The sequence below is a fragment of the Thunnus maccoyii genome, chromosome 20, assembly GCF_910596095.1.
Source record: "Thunnus maccoyii chromosome 20, fThuMac1.1, whole genome shotgun sequence".
Taxonomy (NCBI): Eukaryota; Metazoa; Chordata; class Actinopteri; order Scombriformes; family Scombridae; genus Thunnus; species Thunnus maccoyii.
Genome location: NC_056552.1, coordinates 14,815,456 through 14,833,314, shown reverse-complemented (window position 1 = coordinate 14,833,314; position 17,859 = coordinate 14,815,456). Strand labels below are relative to the sequence as shown.

The following is a 17,859-nucleotide window of genomic DNA, read 5'->3' as shown; positions in this document are numbered from 1 at the left end:
CGTACACTCTCTATTGCAGAATCAAGCAACAATTTGACTGCACAATATCTGAGTGACTCTCAAAACATTGTTTCATCACTTTGAGGTTCTAAATGGACTCATTTAGTAACATTATGTTTATCCCCAACTATCCTACATCTTAGTGTCACTACTGCAGTCTACAGAAAACCACAAAAAATCCTACCTAGGGTTAAAGAAAAACATCACATTAACATCTTACCTCTCCTTAATTCAATATGAATCCAGAGAAAAATTACATACTAGACTGATTTTGTTTCAACTCCTGTGTGTGTGTGTGTGTTGTATATGTGCTGCATATTGGTATACATGGGTGTGTATGACTGCAACCAGGTCATGTGACCAACCAGTAAAAGCAGATAGGCCTGAGTACAGGTCACCAGTCCCTAATCCAATAACTAAATCTTCCACATACTATATATAAAGCACTGGCCTCTAACCAATCAATTCAACCAAACAAATGCATCAGAAAACAGCTGGGGAGGGGGCGGGTCTAGTGTGTGTCACCGTTTTTGAAGCCACCCGCATACAATAATCAACCACATACTGAGCGGCCAATGTGTTTCTCATTAAAAAAGCAATCTTTCAGCAGTTAAGGTGGTTTAAGTATCCTGCCTGCAACCGCAGACAGAATGACGTATTAATTGCAATCGTAGAGTAGAACACTTCATCCTGTTGAAACGAGCCTCCATTAAGAGAGAGTGCTTCAAAGGATGATTCTGAGAGGAGGGATGTGTTTGTGTAACACAGCAAAGGCCCTTCATTCACATGACTCAACTCTTCCCGGGCTCTGAGCGGTGAGGAAACGAGGAAACGTGGGGGAAGGGGGTTGAAGCAACAAAGGAAGGAAAAGCAGTGGAAGGAGGAAGAGGAGTATGCAGGGTGGATGAGGATACAAAAAAATAAAGGGAAGGAGGATGAAAAGAGTCCAGAGAAGAAGAGGGGTGGGTACAACAAGAGAATGGAGAGAGTTGTGCAGAGGTCAGAGCAGGGGAAAGAGGAAAAGAGAAGGAAAGGAGGGTGGGCAGAATGGGCTTTTGTGGGGGTGGATGTGATGGCTTTTGTGGGGCATGTGTCTCCAGGGTGCCAAGGGGCCCCAGTCTGGTGGTACGGGGGCGGAGGGAGGACAAGATCCGCTGCTGCTACAGAGGAGGAGGAGGATGGGGCAAAAACATGGCCTGAGACTAATCCATCTCTGCCTCTCCCTCCCTCCATCCTCATTCTCTCACACAGACACAAACTCCCTCAAATCCCTTTTACCAGAAGTCCTGCTGACTGGAGCCAGTCACCCATGAGGCAGTTGACATAACAACCCCTGGGTACTCATGCCTGCACTCTGCTTGCCTTGGTAACTGACACTGTAAAAACTGTACTGACCTGCTTGAGGCGGAGCTACCATTGTCACCAGGCTAAGAAGGTGTGCTGCTTCCTCTCCTTGAAATCTTTGTCAAGGGGGACAACAGCCTATGTAAATCAAACTCAATAAGGCTTTGAGGTTTTACACAGAAGAGCTTGTGTGTGTTTTCCTCTATTTTTCCTTTATTTACAGACTAGCTCTTTGTCCCCGCCTTCCGGCTTTCTATTTGCTGCATTCAAAAGGAGCCATTAAATGTGACGTATGGGAAAGCAAACACACACATGCACTGCAGAGCACATTGACACTGAAGAATCACAAAAACAGGCTGACAGGAATACACACACACACACACCGGCTCTCCAACAATAATGGAGGCTGGAGTGTGGAGTGGGAAGGGTGGGGTTTATGGGGCTTTATCTAGCTAGGAGATCATATGCATGCATACACGCACACACACAAAACACACAATGTGCTACATTGGATTCCTTTCAAAGAGTTAATGCAGGCCAGAAAACAAACACCCGCACTGTTTTTTTTGTTGTTTTTTTTTTATAGGGCAGATGTAGTAGCTACAGTTAAAGCACCTATTCTCACACCAATGGCTACCCTTGTTACACACTGACATACGGAAAGCATTGCCTTGCTCCAGCAACACTTCACTTCAACTGAATTCGCCAATTTTTGATGGAAAGAATGAAAAGTGTGCAAATTGTCCAAGGCATTCGTCAGTACACTGAATTGAAGCCATGGCAACTAAGTTAAACTATGAGTAGAAGAAGAAGCTGATGATGGCTTGTTGTATTGTCTTTCTTTTTCCATGTACACTTCCAGCATTTATTTTACTAGTTTCTGAACCCTGAGAAATGTGTATAGATGCACATTTTTGTACAAAAATCTAAATTAAAAACTGCCAGCATGGAAGAAAATTGACAAAGAAATGACTGCAGACATTTGACAGTACAGACTTCTCTTGCAGGGGTCCACCAGTGGCTTGAAAATGTAATGAAAATGCAAAACCTCACCTTATTTTCACTTTACATTACAGGAATTCCTCAGATAATAATGTAATTACACCTACAGGTATCCAGATTTACATATACAGTACCAGTCAAAGGTTAAGGCACACTTTCTCATTCAATGGGAAGGTGTGTCCAAACCTTTGACTGGTACTGTATGTTTCAGTATGATTTTCAGGTGTCAAAAAGTATCTGGTGCTAAACACCGACATTAGTCTAGTGATTTCTACTGTAACTCTCACAGTTCACTACAGAGTAACTGAAAAGCTGCTTCTCTTTAGAAACCATCTAATGCGATTTTTCTGCTTGTCAACTGGTCTTCATCCCCAGAATGGCCGCCTGTAAGACGTAGACAAGACTGAAGAGTGAGAGAGAGAGAGAGGGGGGGGTGGGGGGTGGGGTGGGATGGGGAGATCAGTGGGGTGGAGTATCTCACCCGGACAATCCTGCTCATGGGGTTTCTCTCTCTCTCAGCTCTCTGGTGTCCACGGTGCAGAGCAGACACCATCTGGCCAGCTGGAATGCTACTGAGCAGGGGGTTGAGGGGTTACGGGGTCTCCTGTCTTGCAGGGGGATGGGTTATGGCTGAGAGATGGAGTATTAACAGTAGTGGTATTAACCATTTAATGCCACATGAACTAAACTCTTTAAAGTGGAAAAATACAGTGACTGAAGCCATTAAGGCCATCTGCCATTCTCTTTGCAGTAAAAGTCTATTTAAATATGTCTCAAATATGCAGGATGCATGTAACCTGTTGCTTATTGGGTTACACAGAAATGGATTCAACCTATATTACCTCTTGGCGCATAGGTCTATGATAGGTTAAAGGTCAGTTTAATTGTTCGTTAAATGAAACGTGCTGAGTGACAGTGAATGACGGTGTTTTGTGGTTGATATTTCTCGTGGTGTGAAAAATCAACTAACCACTCTCCTTAACAGATGATTCACATGGAATCAACCTGAAAGTACATCTGGTTCCTCAATTCCTGTGAAGCTGACATTTACGGCCCTACAGCAAAAGCTTGGTTGATACACGAATAATTGTATGAACTACTGTATTTTACAGAATAAACCGAATGAGGGCAGCACACTCTGCAAACATTAAGATTGATTCAAGACAACTCCCTTTGCAGTTTGCATTCAGTGCTGCGGTGTTTAAAGACAACACTTTAAACTAATCCCTGCACATGGTTTACCAAAGACACATTTGTTTGTGCAAGTTTTATTAATCAATGTTTCATGGCAACATCTGTGACTCACATGGACATAAAGGCAATAAAACCTTAGTTGACATAAAAGTCACCGTAAAACTCATTTGTTTTGAACTTAGGATTGAAAACATTCTCTGACATTTCATTCTAAAAGGCTTTATTTTCAGTTGACGATGGTGTCAGATGAAATTCTGCTCTGGCACGGAGCTAAAACAAAGTGAAACGTAGTATGGAAGGGGGCCTTGTGCTGCCCTTATGCATGGAAACTATTATATGTGTGCAAATCAAATGAAAGTCTGAAGTATAACCATATGTTTATATGCCATGCAAATATTACACTGGTTAAAAATGTCAGTGAAGTGGGCCTTGGCTGTGCGGTTGCTGACCAAATACAGTTAACGTCTCGGTGTTGAAGCTGGAAGCGGTCCACTAACTGCTAGCAACGTTTACAAATATGTCTTAGTGGAGATTAGCCTGAGGGCAACCCCTAAACTCTTCCCTGTGGAGTTCCTATTGCTCACATTGTCACATCCTTTCTGCTTTGTATAAATATTTGTCCTTTAGAACTTCTTGGCTGTGCACTCAGGATTCAACCCTACAGAGAGCTGAGGAGAGAGGATAGGTCAGACCCAGAGAGAGGGGAGAGACAAGCCTGAGTGGGTGGACACTGTGCCTGCAGTTCAGCAGCAGAAATTTACTTAAGTGTTACGTAACACAGGTAGGCAAAGCTAAAGACTGAGAATCTCTGAATTAAGAGAATTACATTTTGTTGACCATGTGAAACAATATCTACCGTACTAAATGTCTTACTTAAAGCAATTCCCTGCCAACATTCTCTGATGCATGCAAGAGGAGGGCACTACGCTGTGTGCCAGACGACGAGAACATAATCAATGATACCACGATGATCGAAAAAAAAAAAGATTGAAACATTCTTTATCTTTTAACCAAGCAAACAGATTCCTAAGTCTTCATAATATGGTCACAAACTAAGTAGGGCCACAAACAAAAGCTCATTAGAAAGAGAACCCTGGGAAGTCTCTCTTGCTCCTTCTTTCCATCTTTGCAGCTGCAGAAGTGCATTAATCCTTCAATCAAGACAAATGACTGAATATGTAATGTAGGAAAGCATTCAAAACCAAAAGTATCAAATGTTGATCCAAAATAGACATAAGTCATTCTTTACTAATTTTGAACTTAACTGAGGCAATGCACAAGTGTGTTTATTTTGGGCTTCTCCTCTTAGAGGCTTGTTAAAAACCTTAATTACCCATATAAATCTAATTTACAATCCTAATTTAACAAGCAGGTTTTTTACATCCCTTCAATTACTTTTCAGCTAAGCAACACTCTGTGGGAAGCACATTTACTCGGTGCACCGAATAAAAACTGAGAAGGGATTTTTGGCACAGATGAGGTGTGCAGGTTTCTGAGGTGCACAGAGACGAGAATTGGTCTTGAGGAGTCAAAACTGTGGGTAACACTTGGGAAAAGTTTATTTTGAGACAAATACGCTTGTGGCCTTCATCAGGGTCATTCTGGCGTGTTGGTCTCACAATAAAATTGTCCTTTACACACCTGTCGAAGTTTTGACCTCCCAAAACAAAATCTCAAAGTTTCACCTTTATGACAACATGCTGGCACAACGGCAGCAGGACGTGCAGAACAAAGGCCTGCTTTAAGAGCGAGGGAAAGTCCTCTCACAACAGCCAAAAAGTGGTTATAAATATACTGCTACCAGACAGCAAGAGGCTTGAGGATCAAGTAAGTCTTAGCTGAAGCTTGTTCAGCTGAAGAGGTTAATATCATATACAGTATATTTTAAAAATCCCCTTCTTTATCTAAAACGCTCATTCTTGATCTCTCTGGAGAACATGTCGGGGATTTTTTTTTAAACACACCCCTTTTACTCCTTGCTATTGTCTTGTTGTGATTTTAGTGATCAAGAAATTGAAACTTGATCCACAGTTGCACTCATGACAAACTGCTCTGAGGAAAAACGTCAGCTAAATGAACAACATGTTGATTTTCCAGTGTAGAATGAGACAAGTCTCTGCAGCTGGAGCCCTCACCCGCAGCACACACCCCCCCTCGAAGTCCTCTCACCAGTGTTGAGTAACAAGATCCCTGCATGGGCAACACAACACCGCCCCCAGACTAACACGGGGCGTTCAGGTGAATGATAACACTTACCACAATTACATAACACACACGTCTCCTCAACAACAATGGTGCGTCTGTCTCTCTGTTTGGGATCTTTACATGACCTAAAGAAAAGGCAGGTAAAGAGCAGCAGAGTGTGTTGAGGAGAGAGAAAGAGAAAAAAAAAGCAAGACAAAAGCCACTCCCTGCTTGGACACATTCTGGTCCAACTGCTGTGCACATGCTGGAAAATGCTCAGAGGGGACGGCGCTTTGTCCGGCAACTTGCTGATAACATTAACACAAAGCAGCATGCTGTGTTATTAATGAGTTCAACAGAAACACAAACATGTGCTGTCCTGCTCAGTACTTAACACACAGACACTGAGTGTGTTTTATCAACGCACGCATCAGTACTCTTCTCTCTTGTCTTGCTCAACACCAGCTTGGGTGAGGACAGTCTTGGGAAGCCTGTTGTGACACAGAACGACGAGATGCCTTACAGTGGGAAAATTACAGTCTGGCAAGCCTCAAATACCATAGCCCATGGATACGAAACTTCAATTCCTTTCATTATATACACCATTTGAGAAAAAAAAAAAACTTTTGAAATGATTGGCAGCACACAATTAAAAGAAATATATAGCGGTTTTTTCGGAAGATAGTAAGTACACAGTCTCTTACACTTTTACACAGTGCATTTTGAAGATACAGTGTAATTAACATCAAGTTATGTGTTTTTTTTCCACCTAACATTACATTATTCTAAATATAAACATTTAAATTCACAGGCTGGTGGAAAGTGATAAGAGTCAGGGCTAGCTAGGATCATAGGAAAATGATTGCTGAAAGAAATGCTCACTGAGTAAACACAGGCTCACAAAGAGTACAATCACCATATATAAACATTAATCAGGCAAATCTCATCCACCTCAATGTACACATTACCCAAGCAGGTTGCAAGTGTTTGCATAGCTGGGGCAGTTTGACACAGATAAACATGACTTTGATTCCAAACTATTCTCTGCCAGCTCTCTAGCGCTGCCACATTACTTCTGCACTCTATGCAGCAGCGATGAAAAATAATAGCATGCAGTGACCTGAAACGATTTCTGCGTGTGTTGTTTTGGACGTTAGCCTTCCTCACACTTTCTTATCACTTTGTTTTCGCAGGTGGTTTTTGCAGAACACAGCCCTGCATGTTCACTCCCCTCTCTCTCTCTCTCTCTCTCTCAGAGAGCCGTTTAGAGATTGGTCTTGCTTACCCACTCTAGTAGTCTCTGTTGAACAATTTGTAAGTCCAAAGTAAGACAGGGGGGTGAAAGGATAAAGCCAGCTGGTTTGGACGTGCAGTCACTTGATATGTCACACAGGGACTGCCTCGAACAAAAAAAGTGGTCATACAACGGAGCATTGGCTTGCAGGATATAGGCTAACGCTAGTTCATAGTTGCCTCAACAAAACGGTACAAATAGTAAGTAGGCTCTTTTAAATGCAACCTGTTAAGGAAGTGGGTTGAAAAATAAGTACGATTTGCTTCAGTCTAACTACTGTATCGTGAGAACTAGGCTAATAATTAAGGAAGGAAACAACACTGACTAATGCAATGACAGCTGCTTGAGTGTGCCTACAACAACGTTTCGACATCATATCCTTGTTGTAATATTGTATGGCGACAAAACATTACTGGTACATTTGAGCATTTCCTTACAATCGCTCACAGGAAGCCTTTAGCTCGCGCTAATGCTTTTAGGTTAATCAATGTAAGTGACAGCTTCGTTAAGTCATACTGCAATAACATGCTGACTACAACACAAACTGCGAACGGAACATAACATACCTGCAATGGAGGTCAGCTTATGCGTCAGCAGACACAACATCCACTGAAGTTTTATCTAGAGACGCTTGTGAGACAGCTGTTCAAACAAAATACGACGAAACAAGAGTAAACTTTAACTTTTAACAGCACACTCGCTGTGTTTTTAAAAGTTCGTATCAATGTTAACGTTAACCTTAGGCAGTTGAGTCGTTGGAAGTCGGCAGTTAATGTTAGCTAACGTTCAGCCGGCGACAGCTAGTCCTCGCCGACAATGAGAGGAGGAGAAAAAAAGAAAATAATTTTACCCTTGTCTTCGTTAGAAAACAGTTTGGTTTCCTTGACTCATCCTTTACCGTCGCAGAGCAGAGGCTGCGGTGCGAGCTGTTGGCATGTCTCAGTCACTTCAAACTTAAAATGCCTTCTCGCTGCTGATTGGCCGAAACTGAGGCGTGTGTTGCGTTTGGGTGCCTCCTAAAAGCAGCAACTTCTCGTTTAACTGTATACTTCTACATTTCAACGTGAAACGCTGCGGTTATCTGACGACTGAATACGTCACACAGATGAGGATTTTGCATGCAAACATAAACGAGCTTTTTTTTTTTTTTAATATAGAAACGTTCTATAGATCCGGTGTTTTTCGCTTGCGACCCCTTAAAATGAAGTGCAGAACATTATTTTTTCCCACCCAAAAGCTGGATTTTGAATAGTTAGATTTGGCACGACTTGGCCCAGTTACATTAATTTTTTGCTTGCACGTTAATGTTTTAAAAAACAAAAGATTACATTGGTAATACTTTTTTTAAATGAATTGTGAATGTGAAAAGTAGACTTTTACCAACATCATTCCATTATATTGCTGTAAACTGCTGTAACTGTAACTAAACTAATAATTGCTATACTTGGAGGCAACATAACACCAGATTTACTAGCATCTATGCCTCTTTGTCTGTGTCAAGCACACACGATAAACACACTTAGTTTATATCTGATTTTTGTTTGTTTGTTGCACACCTAGCAATAAAATGCAAAGCAGGTGACGTATGTGATGCATTGACAGTTAACTTTAAGGCTGCAGCGCCCCCTGTTGCTCAATAGTGAGGAAATGTAGGCACATTGCGGTTTTATATGTCCCAATGCAGTAATAAGCCAACAATGAACAAACGGATTTTCTTCTTTTCTCCACGGTAAATCAGAAAAGGTTAGTGAAGTAAATAAACTGAAGTAAGTAAAGTAATAAGTCTAAAATGATGTGGTTAGTAGCAGGTTTTGACTTTTTTCAGGGCAAGAGTGTTAAAAAATTACTCCTTACAAGTTTACTTAAGCTTTGGTTGTGAACATTCTGTAAAGGGTTAAACCCACAGAGACATTTCTTCCGGATTTTCATATACATCATTGTATCATGCCTAAATGGGATTTAACTTGATTACATTTATGCCTGACATTATGCATGCACGCTGAAATTGGATTTCTTTGCACACCAAAACACAGATTGTATGTGTGCATATTAGATTGTGTTTTTGTGTGTGTATGTGTGTGTTTGCTCCTGTGTACATGTGCTTGAGTGAGAATGATTAATGATCTTGTCCTCTAATCAAATCTGTGTATTGGTCGCACTAATATTAAGTGTCATGTCACCAGAGGTTATGTGAATTGCCTGTTGAAATACCCAGAGACCCACAAACACATACACACACACACACACACACACACACACACACACACACACACACACACACACACACACACACACACAGGGTGCATTTTCAGAACTGCTTGAATATGTTTAATCAATTCCATATCATGTCAGAAACAATCTTTTCCTGTCACAGAAATGCTGAACCCAGTGAATAACTGACAGCCAGATGATGAATGTATTTACGAATGGAATTTTATCTTTATTTCTTTCATTGATTTGTGTATTTTGTTGTTTGTCAGATTATATTTAAAACTCAAATTCAAATTGGAGAGCAGTTTGATGTCCACCAATCTCTCTGGTCACTTCATCTTCACCACTCTGTCATCTCTTTACCTGTTAGTTGGGTAACACCAAGCCCACCTGTAAAACACACACCTCGTTACAATGAACTGGTAAACAACTGACTTCAGTGAACATACAAAAATTTACAGTGCTGCCGTACTTTGCATTTCTACATTTTACCTGTGGTGTTTGCATTTACTGTTTTAGTAAAGGTCACAATTTGCTGCAAATATCAGAATGATTTTTCAGCTGTAATGACATCAATTCCACCAATAAAAGAACAATAAAAGAAAGTATACAGCTTCATGAATCTAGATTAGACCGTGAATTTCAGTTGCTCTGCTTCATCTATCCTCATGCATCTTGACATTGCCACATATTTGGATCTAAAACCAATTTCAGACATGTATTTTTTAGTTTCTTCATGAGTGTTTTGATATTCAGTTAACCTGAAAAGGTAACTTTGCAAGTGTATTGCAGTGTTTTAAGGCATTCTCCCACTTGTTTTACTTAGACAAAACTGCTTAAATGACCAGTACTCTAATGAGATAAAAATCAAAAGCAACCTGGCAAAAAACCACATCTATCAGCGAAATGGTATGGAGGACTTTGGCCTTTGACAATTTGAATATTGAGTACCTTGTCTGGACTCATGTTAGGACACATCCAGTTGTACAGGTAGTAATGAAGGCTGTTGTCACTGATGCTGAACTTGAGCTTCTCTAGGAAACTCTTGTTATCCATGACATTAGGAGCAATGAAGATGTCAAAACCTTTCTGTGAGTAAGAGGAAAAAAGCATTTATTTTGTCACTATTCACACACACAAAAACACAAAGAATGTATCCTTTAAGTGTATTGATGTCTATTCTGTTGGCATTTAATGTTCTGAGTGTCTTTTAACTTCTTGAACGGCTCTTAAAGTTGATTACTTTGTACAGTTTTTAAATGAATGCGATTTTTACTCACAGATTTAGCCAGGACCAGCGTGTCCTCCATGAGGTCCACCAGGTTTGTGGCAGTAGGTACAATGTAAAGGAGATGAGCTGCTCTCAGGTTGGTGTGGACCAGATTATTCAGCACCTTGGAGGAGACGCTGTAGAAGCTCACCACGTCTGTCAGTGTACCATCATCACCCTGTATGTGAGGAGGGGAGCTGGATCAAGTCTATGACATAACTACTGCATTCATTTATGTTTAAATGGTTTTCCCACTTCAAAGGAATTAACAGTAAATTGTATACTATAAGGTCAGACCTCCACTACATAGGTGTCAATCACATTCTCCCTCGGCAACAGCCAGTGCTCAACTTCCAGCAGAGACAAGATGGGGCTGAGGTGAAACTTGCAGAGATTCTCCTGGAGAAGTGAGTGTATCCCCTGAACATCTTCTTTGGTCATAGGGCGCAAGCCAGTTGTCTTTGTCACCTTGGAGAAAGTGGAGAAAAGAAATAGCAGGACAGGAAAAAACACACTCACAGTAAGTGCTATTACAAGGAATTTATGTCGTTTAAAATAAATATCTTTAAATATTTTGTATACATCTGTCAGCTGAAATGTTGTCAGGTGTTATGAGGTCAATGTGAGACTATAGTGGCATTAAAGATTTTCACCTCTAGGTGGCAGCACAAACTAACCTCAGGGAGACGATAGAATTTGAGAGCTCTCTGCAGGTTCATGTCTCGTCTCACACCTGGATAGTTGACCTCCATCATCTTACGGGGGTTCAGAGGTCGTTGCCAGTATCTAAAAGAATTTGTTTATTCATGATCATGGACAGAGCAGGTAGACATTGCTACACATGAAGCAAGATGCAAAAGAAGTAATGCATTGGGAATCTAGCTGAAGCTAATTTGTAGTATAAAGGTTCTTGTTTAGAAGAATTAGCATATGTACACTAAAAACAGTAACTGCATACGTGGTATTTACTGGAGGGTAAAGTAACACCCATCACCAGATAAAGAATCTACAAATTTTCATTCATGTTTATGCTTAAACTGAGAATTGGAGCCTCACTTTGCCTTGAAATGAAACATGAATCAATCCTGTGAAGCAGATACTACCTGCAGGAGCTCAGTGGTGTGGGCAGCACTATGTCAGCTGTGTAGACAGCCTGGTAGAGGCCCTGCTGGTTGACTTGTCTGGTGAGCTCTCGGATCAGAACCGGAGTCATCCGCTTGAGGCGCAGCTTCTTATGAACACACAGGAGTTTGACCTGTACCATCCGCTTCGCCCTGCAGAACACGTTTTGAGCGTTTACTTTGAGACATTTGCAGGAAAATTGCCACAGTTTGGTTGGAAGCTGATTTCATATAAAAACACATCTATATGTTTGTAAGCTACTCACGTTTCATATATGCGGACGTCTGCAGGAACGGCAGCAATGAAGCCCACTAACTTCTTATTGGCATCTACTCTCACACCGCAGTGCCACTGGGCCAGCCAGTTCGGAGGCTGTAAAGCCCTTAAGAGGAAAAGAATGAATCTGTTTGCAATATGACAGTGAATAAATGTAATTTAGGTAGTTTAAAAGAGATGAGCATAGGAAGACTTGACTGAATGAATTCTGCAGTTTTACTTGTCCTCAGGGCCAAGGACCTGTGCAAGTTCCTGGAATGCTAATGTTAATTACTTGTTTCAAAGTAAATGTTATTATGTTTTGAAGGCAGGCAGAAGCAAAGAGATTACAGTAGCAGGTTTGTTACTGATAGGGTGCATTGAAAGGTTGGACTCGAAGGTCAAGTGGGAAAACGCTGCGGGATCCAGTCCTTTCAAGACACCCGGAGACTGAAATAAATATGTAGCAGTTGAACTGAGCAGTTTCAAGGTGTGAATGTGTATGAACGTTACACAAGGTGTTGAAACAGAGCACAAGCACTTGGTCATTCACTAGATGAATAAAAGGTTAAGAAAGAAAGTTTTCCTAATATATACTCAAAATCTTGAAATCAAAAGTGACACGTACCATCGCAGATACTCAAGAGAGAAGTCAAATCTGAAGGTGTTGTCATCATCTTCCATGTAGTTGTTATTCAGTAGTGTGCATAGCTCTTTCAACTGAAAGGATAGTTAGGAAAGTATTGAGTAGCTTGGATTTGAGTCTCTGACCTTCAAAGCATTTTTTTCCTAAATCTCACTGTCCTTGCAGTGGGCAGAAAGGACTGCCTACAGCAAGGAAAACTTCTACCAAAATACATCTCTCATCTTTGAAACAGATATTTCCATCACTATATTCTGTGATCCTGGAAAGAATGTAGAGATAAACCAGTTACTTTCTCAGTCTAGACTCTGAAAGACATATATGTGGTGTCTAATGATGTTCAACATACAGTAACTTTTAAAGTTTATTTTACAGGTCCGTTAAGTTTATACTAATTTCCCAGAAATTTTCAGAGTAATTTGCAGGTATCAAACTGTTAATTTTTAGGACATTTTACAGAAGGAAGTGGCCGTTAGTACAGATTCTTTAGTGTCAATAGTCCGTTTATTATTGGTACGGAATTATTATGCATTGTTTCAAATTGTTTCAAAATGGAGGAACGTTTTTGCTTGCAGGTGATACACCAATCGTTCCCATGGTTTGGGTTAAAATGGTCAAGTTTAGGCACAAAAACCACTTGGTTACGGTTAAGGAAAGATCATGGTTTGGATTAAAACAGTAAAATCTGGTTAAAATGTCCTATTTAACAGCACTAAAATGCCCAATGTGACAGTAAAAAATGTCTGGTTAGTGGACTACAAGAGGTCCAGTGTCAAAGTCTGTTGCCGCCTCGAATAAAGTTCCCCTCCTGTTAAAATTGTGTTTGCGAACCAATAGAACAAACCACTATCAGTACAGAAAACCAGTTCAGCCCAACAGCCTGTGGACTACTGGCACGGATAGTCGATAAATCATTGCACCGGTTCCGTAGCCGTAGCTGGTGCCTTTACAGGAAGGGTGGTGGAATTTGGTACAAATTATAAGAAAAATTGTGGAAAAAAGTTAAACTATGTATTTTCTATGAGTTAGAGAATTGTTAAGAGTCTAATTTATTATTTATTTATTTATTTATATTTATTATTTAATTTTTCTTTTTTCTGTTTTTCCTATAATTTGTAACAAATTCCTGTAAAATCTGTAATATGTCCTAAAAATTAACCATTAAATACCTGTAAACTACATCAAAATTATATTACCTACCACTGTAGGGCTGGTCAGGTCCAGAGTGTCCCATGAGAAACCCTGGGGTAGAGAATAGGGCTCCTTACGGACACTGGCTTCACCCTCTGTTATTTGGCCATGAGTTGTTATACTGTCACCTGAGGACACAAGACAAAAAGAAAGTAAGGTACACATAACTTGATTCTCAATATTTCAATGATAGTGGCTGATATACTTTTGAAAGTTACTTTTTAAAATGTATATACTGTATTGTTTTTATATTAACAATGTTGACAGAGAATTAGAGGGCTAGTTGGCATTATTATTTTGTATCCTGTATACAAAATAATAAGGTAAAGGTATCCTGTGTAATTTTCGACAACAGACAGCACCAAATGGCTATCTCCAGGGCTGAGAAATGAAGTCAAAGCAAAAGTGCCAAAAACTGCACTTCTCGCGCATGGCTACTTGAGGCTGGCTCCAAAACTGAGTCAATCCCCAATCGGCCCACATGTTAAAATGCTCCACTTTACAGCACAAATAAACATGCTTGCAGCCTGAAACAAAAGACGGTTTTGGTCTCTATAGCAAATTTCCGTGTTCATGACAACTGTACGGGGGATGAATTTTTATATAATTCACCCGTTTAAATTTCATTAAGTCTTAAAGTTATGCTTAATGAAAGGCATGGCCGCTTTGGGTGACAGATGGATGCTGTCACAGGCAAGTGGCTACTACTGTGTCAACATTGGTTAGGTAACATAACCATGATGTTTCTTTGACGTTTCTCAAATTCCTCCACCTTCCTCCAGATTCACAGAGTATAAGTGTAGCCGTAGCCATAGCTATTTCATTATGTTTTCAGTTCATGAAAGTTAATTGTAACATTTTGGTCACTTAAAAAAAGTCTTGTTCAGCATTTGGATTTACTAACAGACCCTCTAAGGAGTCAGATGTTCAGTTTTTTCCGGTAAGTACATTTTGTTTTAATGGTCTTAAGCCTGTTTTTTGCTTTAGCAGTAGCATTAGCATTATGACAGTTAACCACAGACTGTAAATGCGCCTAACCAAGCTAGCAGCTAGCGCTAAGGTTAGCTCTCCACTCTCTTCCAAATATTGTCACTTCTGGCTCCAAAAATCCAAAATGGTCAAAATGCAAACTCTCAAAATGGGAAACCACAAACCAATGGGTGAATTCACAGTGGCTACATCCATTATTTTTTACAGTCTATGGACAGGACCCACTCATCAACATTTTTATGAGCGGGTCCTGTCTTTTGTAACACAGTCATACACACCACAACCAAAGGTAATATGATACACATTTCTGCCCACAGTTGTTTGTAGTGATATGCTGTGAAAGATAGGAATGTACCAAAAAAAAATTAAGGATTTAAGATTAAAAAAATTAAGAAGTAGCTTGAAGGTTGGTGTAAACAATGTAGGTTTCAAAACATTCAAAAGATGCATTTAGTCCTAACTGTTGTAATACAGTATTTGCACAGTCAATACTGGTGTTGGAGCCAGTGCTTTTGTACTGATAAAAGATGACTTGTTTCTTACCCAGTTTGGGGACAGGCTGTGTGTCCCAGAATTGGTATGTGTGTTTCTTGGCCTGCTGCATGGTTTTGGGTAAAATCGAACCGAAGGAGAAGAGATGGAGGGCTTTTTGGATCTCCTGCTGCTTCTTTTCTGGCAGAGAGTCCAGCTAAAACAGGGCAGGGAAAGGACAGGTTAATAATCCCCCCTAAGAAGATAGAAAATTGATTGTCATCCAAAAGCATGAACCAGCTTGAGTACAGATGCCTGCAGTGAAAAACAGATACAAAACATCTAAGCACAAATTTCAAAGTGTGTGCCCCCACAAATAAGCACACACACACACCTGCATATATGCACTCACACTCGTACAAAGACACAAACCATTGCAAATGGGTCTCTGGGCCCCTCTGGTTTCCAAGTATCTTGCTTCTTTTGCTTCTTCTTACTCTTCTTTACACTGCCACCTTCGTCCTCTTCCTGCTTCTTATCACTAAAAGACATTTTCATGCACTGATATTCCTGCATATTCAATCCGTATTCAGTCAATTTTACTGCTTTTTACTAACTTGAAAAAAACAAACAAAACTGAATACAGAGAGTTCCCGCATACTTACAATGGGTTTGATTCAGTCATTGTAAAACCGTCAGTCCTTGAAGCTGAGGGTGAACTGAAGTGTTTTTCTGATACATTTGTGGTTTTTCAGCTCTTATCTCAGTGAACAGCGAGGGGAGGAGAGTGACCGCCTCAGTCACCCAACCCAACACCCACCCAGCCCATAGATAACTGAGGACAATACTAATAATTAGATATAACTTCTCACGGCCTTAATATGTCAGGCAGCTGCTGAATAGAGCACTGCTGCAGATTAACGCGTATAGCTGCCTGATCCAGAGAGCAGATTTAATTGTTTGAGGTTGTCTGATTGCAGAGTTCCCATATATTCTCCCATTTGGAATTCAGCACTTTTTTTTGGCTTTATATCTCTTGTGGACTTAATGATCATTGTCTGTAGTCAGTATGATGTACAGTAGGCTAACACTGGCTGAGCACGTTGACCATACAATAGAGTGGTTGAAAAAGTGTTCAAGCTGACAAGAAAAAAAAAATGTAATCAAGTAAAAGATGAGCATATTGTCTTATTTGAATTTACACTCCTATTTTCACTTAACAAACTGCTTTCTTTGCATATTTGTAAGGCGTCAGTGAATTCTGGGGGCTCTGAAACTCTAAATGGTACATAACAGAACAATATGTACTTAAAAAGTATTTAAATCTCATGTCATCCAGCAGGGTGCTCAGTGTCATTGGTTAATGTCAGAATAAAAGAAGTTGTCAGTGGATATCTCTGTTTTAAAGAAATTCACGCAAAAAAAAAAAAAAAAATTTAGTTGGTTCCTTTTCAGCTGCAATATGGCTAAAATATTATTTACATTTCTTTTAGAATTTTGACGATGCACTATACATTGGGATATTTATGTATTTTCTCTGAAATAGCTTTGCAAAGGAAATCTCATTAAAACAACACTTTAGCCCTAACAGCCTTTACTTAATGCAGCCTTTACTTACTTGTTTCAGTAAACATCATTAAATATATTTAGACAAAATACAATTAAAACCAATTTAGGACTATAAATACTGTATGGGTAAAAACCTATGAGGTTTTTCTACTGAAGAACAGTATAAAATCAAGTGCACATCTAGGACTTATGGCCATGTCAAAAAAGCTAATTTGAATTTGAAAGAAAGAGAGTGCTTTATCAAAAATAAAGGAGAACTAAATAATAAAACACAAATGAATATTCAGCAAATTAAATTTCAATATACTGAAAGTAAAATCTCACCTGGGGGAATTATCAAATTGTGATGTGCTACATTCAAACAAGTCAGTTAGCTGCTGCTGGTCCAATGGCTCCAACAACTCACAGCTTCTTCCTGCTGATCATTCATGTCACAGTTGCTAATAATAATTGTCACATCTTTTGCATTGTGCGTTCTCCTCTGTATACCTCAAAGGAGGTTTACTGCAGTCCCTGTGGAGTCTGCTGCATGCTGCTTGGGGAAGATCCCCATGAGCCTTTTGTGCCTAATACATCTTTATAACCATGCATGCTATAAAGGGCCTAATTTTTGTTTGATCCAAGTGTTTCTAACTGAAATATATATGTAAGATGGTAGATGCAGCCTGTGTTTTTTTTTTTTTTTTTCATTTTTAAAGTGCAGCCCAGAGCTATTCTTGTCTCTTCCTCATGGTTCTACTGTGGTATTATCCTGCCACTGAAAGCTAAGTGCCAATAGGAGAGGGTTGCTAACACCTGCCACTGTTCAGAGTGAAGTAGTGGAAATGGTGCAAGGACCTGCAAAGCACATAAACAACTGTTGATTTGACAAGAAAGAGGCAGAGTGCAAAAGAGGACAGAGGAGCATGTTTCTCTTGAGGCTCAGGTGTCTCAACATAATGCAACACACTACATGTTCTACCAATTACTCACGGCTGGTGCACTTTTCTCTCCAGCTCTGTGCTAAAGAGGGAGCGGCAAGGGATGCTGCAGGACGACCAAACTGGTGACACAGCCAGTTCAGCCGCACACCCTGGAGGCAGCAGTAAGGCAAGGAGGATGAAGGCTAAATCAGATTTC

The 17,859-nt window shown here is 40.1% G+C and overlaps 2 protein-coding genes across 5 annotated transcripts in view; both read right to left on the bottom strand.

Annotated features, from left to right (window-relative positions):
• The window catches only part of svild (supervillin d), a 45,255-nt gene extending 37,251 nt beyond the window's left edge, over nt 1–8,004 (bottom strand). Inside the window, exons 1-3 of one of the 4 annotated variants that reach the window (XM_042396898.1) lie at nt 7,757–7,862; nt 7,585–7,660; nt 7,010–7,120 (exon numbers count right to left, since the gene is read on the bottom strand). The gene's annotated coding sequence lies outside the window, so the exon portion shown is untranslated. The other 3 variants (XM_042396897.1, XM_042396896.1, XM_042396895.1) reach the window with 3 other exon arrangements.
• Nucleotides 8,005–9,433: 1,429 nt separating this feature from the next.
• LOC121886424 (glycylpeptide N-tetradecanoyltransferase 1-like) lies at nt 9,434–15,941 on the bottom strand. The gene is made up of 12 exons (XM_042396374.1): nt 15,837–15,941; nt 15,604–15,712; nt 15,244–15,388; nt 13,720–13,838; nt 12,505–12,596; nt 11,887–12,003; nt 11,603–11,773; nt 11,177–11,285; nt 10,797–10,967; nt 10,510–10,677; nt 10,181–10,318; nt 9,434–9,619 (listed from the first exon to the last, which is right to left on the bottom strand). Exons 1-12 carry the CDS (start codon nt 15,854–15,856, stop codon nt 9,596–9,598), a joined length of 1,383 nt encoding a protein of 460 aa, XP_042252308.1. The 5' UTR covers nt 15,857–15,941; the 3' UTR covers nt 9,434–9,595.
• Nucleotides 15,942–17,859: the final 1,918 nt, after the last annotated feature.

Excerpts from the sequence above, each read along its gene's own strand:
- LOC121886424 (XM_042396374.1), bottom strand. The coding sequence starts at position 15,856 with ATGACTGAATCAAACCCATT. Across the intron at positions 12,004-12,504 it reads TCTCTTGAGTATCTGCGATG|GGCTTTACAGCCTCCGAACT; the intron begins GTACGTGTCACT and ends TTTCCTCTTAAG. Across the intron at positions 9,620-10,180 it reads CTAACATGAGTCCAGACAAG|GTGGGCTTGGTGTTACCCAA; the intron begins GTACTCAATATT and ends TGTGTTTTACAG.